At 48.7% G+C, this 8,658-nt stretch overlaps 1 protein-coding gene across 1 annotated transcript; it reads right to left on the bottom strand.

Moving 5' to 3' along the window:
• Window positions 1–5,490: 5,490 nt before the first annotated feature.
• On the bottom strand, window positions 5,491–7,236 carry LOC123113859 (40S ribosomal protein S2-3). The gene is made up of 2 exons (XM_044535177.1): window positions 6,523–7,236; window positions 5,491–5,844 (listed from the first exon to the last, which is right to left on the bottom strand). Exons 1-2 carry the CDS (start codon window positions 7,183–7,185, stop codon window positions 5,683–5,685), a joined length of 825 nt encoding a protein of 274 aa, XP_044391112.1. The 5' UTR covers window positions 7,186–7,236; the 3' UTR covers window positions 5,491–5,682.
• Between the last annotated feature and the right edge of the window lie 1,422 nt (window positions 7,237–8,658).

Genomic DNA, 8,658 nt, shown 5'->3' with positions numbered 1-8,658 from the left:
AGCTTCTGGTGGTCGCCGCTGGAGCCTTCTGCTCTGCCTCCATGGTGGAGGCCTAAGGAAGGAGCCAGATCTGGCGAATCCCCCCACAATAAGCTTGTTGGGGCACTAGATCAAACCTCTGTGGTTATTCTCTCGCTTCCTACCGGCTGTCGCGGTGGCGAACGGGATTTAGGGAGAAGATCCCTGGGTAGTTTGCTCCCCCAGTGCCTTGCCTCGTCGGATCCTAGCTTCCGACGAGAGTGGTGTCGTTCCCTGACCGAGAGAAGGGCTTCCAGTGCGAATCTGGAGGTAGATGATGGGGATCCGGAGCACAATCAGTAGTGGATTCAGAGAAGCTACGGCGCCCTCCATGGCTGGCCGGTCTTCTCTAACGATCTGCTGAATCTTCAGGCTAAATGGCGGCCAGTTTTATTCCTCAAGGCCTTGATGCCAACAAGGGAGGCAGTGCTGCTTGAAGTGGAGTCTGTGGTGCAGCCGCAGAGGTCTCGCCGGACCAAGTGGTTTGTCCCCGGCGCCGGCGATGATTGGATCCATTGGAGAGCAGTTTGGACCCGATCGCTGTTTTCCTTTCAGTTTTGGGGTCCTTTTCATAAGTATCAGGGACTTGCCTGTAATTTTCAGTTTCTTTGGAGTCCTGTTTGTAAGATGTGTTGTGCACCACTTTGAATAATGAAGTTCTGGGTCCTTCAGGGCCCTTCACTGTTCAAAAAAAAAGGTTGTGCTGGTGACTGAAGCTCCATGTCGTCCCTATTCAACATGACGATGATGGATGGGATGTCAGGCATGTCATCGGGGTCTGCTTGGACGCACAGGCACAACAACCCAATGTGGATAAACTTGGAATCTTGAATCTGGGATTGCAGAATGAGGCTCTGCTTCTTAAGCATCTAAACAAATTTTATAACAGATCAGATGTTCCATGGGTACACTTGGTTTGGGACTCTTATTATTTTAAGAGAGTCCCTCATGACACCACAGTCTATGGTTCTTTTTGGTGGAGAGATATTTGTAAGTTGATGGACAAATTCAGAGCTGTTACCTCTGTCACAGTCAGAAGAGGAGACACGGTACTTTTTTGGTCTGATCACTGGATGATTAACAACTCTTGTGCCCCTCTTCAGGATAGGTTTCCAAGATTGTTTTCTTACTGCTTGCAGAAAAATCTTTCAGACATGGAAATGTTTCAGGCAGGTGATTTGCAACAGAGGTTTTCCTTGCCACTGTCTGAATTGGCCTTTCATGAGCTCAACCAGCTTTCATCAATGCTGGGAGAGATTTCTTTGGATGTTGATGGTAAGGATATCTGGACTTGGAGACATGGAATGAAATTTGAATATTTGGCCAAGAGGTTCTATGACTTTGTCCACCAACCTGTCATGTCCAACCCTATACTCAATTGGATATGGAGGAGTTGTTGCACCATGTCCATAAAAATGTTTGCCTAGCTGGTAATAATGGATAGAGTTAACACCAAAGATATGATTCAGCGTAGACATTGGAAAATCAATGAGGGGCCGGAGTGTGTTCTTTGTTTGACTAGAGTGCTGGAAGACAGAAATCACCTATTCTTCCAATGCAATTTTAGTGTTCGCATTTGGAACTATCTTCAAATCACTTGGCTGAATAGTGATGACATGGTAGAAATTGCCCTTCATGCCAGGAAGGAGTTTGATAAACCTTCCTTTGCTGAGGTGGTCTTTCTAGCTTGGTGGAACATTTGGAAAGTCAGGAATGATAAGGCTTTTAGGCACATTAGGCCCTCTTTTAGGCAATGGAGAAATGGCTTCATACATGATATTACTCTTCTTTCTCCCAGGATTAAGAGAAGATATAAGGAGGCTCTGCTCAAATGGATTGATTTCCTTCCCCCTTGATGTACTTGCAGCTGTAATTTTCTTTTCTTTTCAGGTTTGTTTTAGTGTAGCCTGCCCTGTATAGTTTTCTTCTTTCTTCTTTCCTTTTATTCCTTCCCTTCACTTATGTTCCTCATCTTGAGGAACCTTTTGTACTATTTGTTATTCTTTATCAATAAAATGTTGTGGGGCGTAAGCCCTGCAGTCTTCAAGGTCAAAAAAACCCAATGTGGATACATACATCTTAAAGCAACTCTAGCAGACCCCGCATCCCGCCCCGACCCGTAAAATAACCGCCAAAATGCGGGTCGGGGGGGAAAAAGCAGCCCGATCAGACCCCGCATCCCGCCCCGGCCCATACAAAATTTTAGGGGGCGCGGCAAAATCCCGACCCCAACCCGGGAAAACGCGGGTTTCCCCCTCGCGGCTGCGGTGCCCTGCATATAAGCGGAAGCGGTTGGCGGGGGGACATTTCATCCCGCGCTTTCTCCCACCAACCACCCCTCCTCTCCCCCTCACGCCGCCGCCGGCCGCCGCCCAAGATTCCGGCGACAGCAGCCGGCAGGAGCACGCCGGAAGGCCGCCACGCACGAGGCCTTCCCTTCCTTCCCACCTTCGTCGGCGGGCCGCCGGATTTGCAGATCTGCGGCACTTCATCGCGGGCCATCGGATTTGGCTTTTCCCGGCCGCCGGTTGCTGCCCCAGGCGATGGAGTGGTCGGGGAGCCTCTCGCGCATCCCAGGCAAGGGCGCATCGCCGCATGCAGGCGCGGGTTCGTCCGCCCACCGCCGCTGAAGATTTGCGGGCATGGACTCGTCCGGCCGTCCACCAGGCTCGGCGCTCGCGCAGCGTCTTTGTGGCCTGCCGATGCCGCTCATAGAGTGTGACGACTGCCCGCGCCAAGTGCTGCGGCTCACTTTGGGCACGCCGAAGCACCCCGGATGGGTGTTCTACAAATGCAAAAAAACGACAGGGTACGTGCACTTGCGGTAACTCGTTCCATAGCTCATTCTTTAGTTCAATTGCGGCAGCTCACTTGGAGCTTGCTCATTCTTTTGTGTAGGACGATGGATGCTCATTTTGGTTTTGGGAAGGCCAATACATTGATTTGTTGATAGAAAGAAACTTAATAGATGTTAGTGCACTCCTTAGTATAATCGAAGGCAATGATGCGGCTGCATGTGCAACTAGAGGGGAAGCAACGTCTACTTCTTTGGAACCAAAGATGAAGAATGAAAAAAGCAAGATCAAGAATCCGCAGATCAACAATGAGTGCATGAAGAAGATATTGCTTTAACTAGTGGGAGCAGTTATGGAAGTTGAAAATCTTCTGAAATGCATATTTGTGGTTCTTGTTTTCTTTGGTTTTGCTATTCTAGCCAAGATTTGGTGATATCTTTTGTATCTAATGTTGTTGCAAAAGCAAAGAAAAGCATTATGCTAGATCAACTTAAGTTGTAAATCTAGGTTTTACGGGCCGGGAGGAGCTGCGCCAGATCAAAACCCGCAGAAGCCGACCCGTAAAAAAGTATATTCCGTGAATATGCTTTTTTACTCGTCCATTATACGGGGTCTGCATCTGTGCCAGCCCGCGCCGGCCCGCAAAACGGGTTTTGCGCGAACTGCAAACGAGTTATGCGGGCCGGCGGGATGCGGGGTCTGCTAGAGTTACTCTTAGCGCCTGGATTCGCGGGTGTCCTTCCAGTGATTCATCAATCAATCATCTGCAATGTCGTCCCTTTGGTCCAACAAGTCCATACGTCTGGCAATCATCTGAACCGCGGTTCCTCCTCTTGGTTACAATTTCATTAAGCACCAAGACACCAAAGCTCAAAATGTCGATCTTTGGCGACACGTTTCCGTTTATTGCATACTCTGGCGCCACGCCACGCCATATACCCGCTACAGATGATTGTCAGTTAGGCATAGAAACGAATGTTGATACATTTTCCCATAACTTTGGTCAGAGTAAAGATTCTTTGACTTCGGACAAAAACTTATATGAGGAAGTAGCATCTCCTCCTCCTTTTTTCGCGAATACGCTAGGCGCGCGTACCTTTGCATTGATAGGAGGCGAAAAGAAACAACAGTTGGGCAAACCCGCACACCCTACACAGACAGTTGAGCTGAGCATCTCCTTCTGATGCAGGCAAAACCCCAGTAACCTAACAAGGTTCTTGTGCTGGAGCTGTGCCAATACCAGCACTTCATTGCGTATCTGATCCAGTCCATGCCCAGTACCTCACTGCTATTTCTTTCCCGTCCGGGAGGTTTCCCTGAAGCAGAGGTTCTTTTTTCAGTACAAGAACAGAGTGCGGCAAAATAGTTTCTCCAAGCTTGTCTGTTTACCTTGTATACAGTTCCGAAACCGCCTTCTCCAAGGTTATGCTTCTCCGAGAACTAGAAGTGTCAGAAAATGAAATTTCTGTGTTGGGCAATTGTCAAGAAAAGCTCGGCAACCACTAATGGATAGCTAAAGAAAGGTAGATTAAAATCGCAAACTAATCAAATTATATCCAAGGACATGGCACCAGCCTGAACTAAACAAAACAGCAAGTCGAATCGGATGAATAATGAGCACGGCACCAGCATGAGCCAAACTAACAAACCAGCATACAAAAGGCCAGTGGCAGCAGTAATCATACGTAATTCATTATCAGGTCGAATTTTGCACAAATACAATGCACCAGAATAAGAAACAAAACAAACAAGGACGCAGAGGAGAACATCAATAACACAAACATCTATAGATAAATAAGACTGCGATTGCCATAATTATGTACTGTAGCATCCATTGACGATAAAAGAGAGTAGCATAGTACTACCACAATCCAAAACTTGACAGCAAACAAAGACATCTTGAAGCAGCACGATTCAAAGTCTTAACTATAATGAAGCAAAGAGCATTAGACAGCTCCCAGCTAGTGAAAACCCTTTACGCCGACATCCTAAGCTTCTATCTTCTCAACCAGCCTGAACTAAACTTCAGTACGTTGAGTAGAAGGACCAAATACGCATACTAGTGACTCAGGCTTTTAATTAGTCGTTGTAGAATCATTGTACTTGCCATGCAAAAAGAAAAAAAAAACCATTGTACTTGTACCAACGCCGCCTCCTCGACCAAGAAGGAAATAGAATATCAATAACACTATTGGGCTATGGTTGCTTCTCTAGAAGAATATCAATAACACGGGTGAAATACTAATCTTTCTGGGCAATCATGTACTCCAACTTGAATCAGGATGTAAACAAGCCTTGTTTTGGCAAATTTGCAGGTCAGTTCAGTTGAATTATGAGCACTAGTTGCCATTCACTTATGCTGGGATTCAGTTCTGGGCAACAATTGCATTCACTTTAGTAAAATTTCAGTTCTGGGCAACATTTGGCATCATGTTTAGTTCAGAAGTATGCAGATGCAGCAGCCCAACGATGGTGTGGCACAGCCAACCACCACCATGTAGATTTACTAGTGTTGGGCTTTAGAAAAGCTCGGCTACCTCCTGATTAGAATCACAAACTAATCAAATCATATCCAGCAAGTTGAATAGGATGAAGAAAATATCACATATAAAGGCAAGGCTGCTGAAATCACACCAGCCAAACTACCACATTCCAAACAAAGCAGGAGGCAAATGGATACGATCAACACAAAGCACAGACCAAAAATGTTGCCGATAACAGAGAGTAGCATTGCACCATAATCCAAAACTTGACAGCAAACAGAGACTTCCACAAGTAGCACAATTCAAAGACACCTGGTTCTCGACTATAATAAAGGGAAGTGCAACAGACAGCTCCCAGCTAGTAAAAACCCTTTTATGGCAACATCCTAAGCTTCTACCTTCTCGGCTGGTGCATCAAGCATCAGGGCCTTGGTCGGCTTCGCCAAGATGTCGGTGAACTCCTGGTACGGCGCCTTGGTGAAGGTTGTCTCCCTCCAGAAGTCAGGGGTGAGGAATCCATAGGTCTTCATCAGGCAGTCGAAGGTTGCCTGGAAACAAAAGAATGGTGAGCTTCAGGTTTGCAACAATTCAATGTTAAATAGAACACCTTCAACCTGATAGTATCATCACCACAATGCATAAATAAACAGAGAAGAGAATAGGTGCTGAACAAGAAATGACTAAAATGGTTGTGATACATCACTCTACAAGAATAGTCCCTCAACCAGAAATGTCTAAATGGTTATAATACATGAACTCGAAATGTATTAGGACACAAGCCAGGATTCAGCAACTCAAAAATGTATTATATGTACAGACTGAAAACATGATAAGCTTCTAATACAAAATGAACTGAGCTGTTTAAAAAGGATGCAATACATTTTCAATCAATCAATTGAAGACAAACCTGAAGTATAAAGCACAAATTTAAGTTTGATGAACAACCTTACGTAGTACAGTAGAACTACAATTTCCAGGCCAACTGAATCTACACTTATCAATACGAATCAGAATCAAGTGTAAACTAGCTACGCCTCTTCCAACATTATGCAGGCTTACATCTCATAAAAATAATATTTTACACGCTGCCAAAGGCATCACTTCCGAAACAGAAGTTTAGATAGAACACACATGCACACAAGGGAATGAACATTATGTACTGACAGTAAAGTTGCAGTATGACGGGAACATGGCAGAGTATGGACAAAGGAAGGGGAAGTTTATACCTTGACGAAGTTGCCAAGGGTCTTGGTGGATCCACGCGAGGAAGTGAAGACATCATCAATCCCGGCGAACTGCAGGACCTTCTTGGGGACGCGGGCGGCGACGATTCCGGAACCCCTGGGGGCGGGCACCATGCGCACGGTGACGGAGCCGCACTTGCCGGTGACCTTGCAGGGCACGGTGTGGGGCAGGCCGATCTTGTTCCCCCAGTAGCCCCTCCTGACGGGCACGATGGAGAGCTTGGCGAGGATGATGGCGCCACGGATGGCCGTGGCCACCTCCTTGGCGCACTTGACGCCGAGGCCGACGTGGCCGTTGCTGTCGCCGACGACGACGAAGGCCTTGAAGCGGGTGCGTTGTCCGGCGCGGGTCTGCTTCTGGACCGGGGTGATCTTCATCACCTCGTCCTTGAGCCCCGGGCAGAGCGTCTCCACGATCTGGTGCTCCTTGACGGGGAGCGAGTGGAGGTAGATCTCCTCCATCTTGGTGAAGCGGCCCTCCTTGACGAGGCGGCCGAGCTTGGTGACGGGCACCCACTTCTCCTCCTCCTGGCGGGGGCCGCGGCGGCCGCCGCGGCGCCCGCCACGGTCCCCGCGCCCGCCGCGCCCGAAGCCGCGTCCGAAGCCGCCGCGGTCGACGCCACGCTCGCCGCCGCGGTCCGCCATGGCTGGGTGGGGGTGGGGGGGGGCAGTGAGCTCGGATGGGGGGATGAGGGTTTGGAGCTGGAGGCTGTGGCGGCGGCTAAGGGGTGGGAGAGCTGGGCGAGATGGGGTGATTTATATGGAGGGAGAGGTGCAGCTAGGTCACGCTGCAGGTGGACATGGGCCCTCGCGTTGGGCTCGGCCCACTTCTTCCTTTCCTCTAGTTGGAGAGTAATGAACTTGTTCAGGAACCACATAACACATTCTATTCTTTTCTTTTTTTTTTTGAGGTAAATGTTGTCGCTTTATTTAATCAAAAGCATTCAGAATATCATCCGAGAGTACATCTAGAACATAGTCTGGGGTGTCATCCACCCACACCTTACATAAATCCTCACCTACGCCAACTTTAGCTAGTTTGTGCGCGACAACATTAGCCGAACGACGAATCCACGAAACTTTAGACTCAGAAAAAGAAGCAAGCAGGGTCTTGATCTCCTGTATCCACCTCCAGCATTTGCACGATCCTTGTGTGGGTTTTGCAGCCTTTGGACGACACCAAGAGAATCGAGCTCAACTTGGACCCTACTTGCATTGATCTCCCTCGCCACTTCCAGTCCCCTCTTGCATGCCAGTATTTCCAGTGCTTCCGGTTCTATAATGCCATGATAAACATGACATAATCCTGCACGAAACGCGCCACCATGGTCTCGGATGACAGCTCCCGCTCCTCCCCTGTCACCTCCTCTATGCACAGCTCCGTCGGAGTTGGTCTTGAGCCAGCCCTCCTCAGGTGGTCTCCACTTCTCCTTGACCAGCGCGGGTGTCGGTCGCCTCTCCTTCGCGTGAATTGTCGTCCACACATTCATATATGACACAACAGTGTCCATTATGTCATGTGGAGTAGCAACCGCCCTTCCATCCCTCGCATCGTTTCTAGCCAGCCAAAGACCATACGTAGCTTGAACCATAGCAGCTCGCTCTTCATCTCCAGCATCGGCAAACCACCCGAGTAGCCAGCTAGCTAAAGCACCCTGGGAGTCAATCTGACAAGGTGGGATCGCCACCGAAACTCCCTTTTCCGAGTGAAGTAGCTGCCAGAACAGCGCAGAATGTTGGCATGCCCAGAAACGGTACAGCACCGTCTCTTATCGACCACACACAACACAAAAAACACCGGGTTTGATGCGACGTCGGTGAAGTTCAGCTCCTCCTGCAAGCCCATTTCTAATCATCCTCCACATATGGATCTTGGCCTTGGCTGGCGCATTTGTGTCCCACAATGCCATATAACCCCTGTGCTGCGCCACCGTGCTCGAAGGACCCGGCTGTCCGGCCCCCGATCTGCTCATGGACATTCGCAAGTGATACGCAGACTTGACAGTAAACTCACCATTCTTTGTAAAATTCCACGCATGAAAGTCATCAGTTCCAGGGCCACCCACCGCTATTTGCCTGATATCGTGTGCATCCTCGACCGAGAACATTGCATGCAGC

Source organism: Triticum aestivum, chromosome 5B, assembly GCF_018294505.1.
Source record: "Triticum aestivum cultivar Chinese Spring chromosome 5B, IWGSC CS RefSeq v2.1, whole genome shotgun sequence".
Taxonomy (NCBI): Eukaryota; Viridiplantae; Streptophyta; class Magnoliopsida; order Poales; family Poaceae; genus Triticum; species Triticum aestivum.
Note: the sequence above shows the minus strand (reverse complement) of the source record. Positions and strands in the feature narration are given on the sequence as shown.

What these genes read in the sequence shown, in the direction of transcription:
- LOC123113859 (XM_044535177.1), bottom strand. Translation starts at nt 7,185, where the DNA reads ATGGCGGACCGCGGCGGCGAGCGTGGCGTCGACCGCGGCGGCTTCGGA. An exon ending in CCCTTGGCAACTTCGTCAAG is followed by an intron (nt 5,845 to 6,522) that starts GTATAAACTTCC and finishes TTTTGTTTCCAG; the next exon opens with GCAACCTTCGACTGCCTGAT.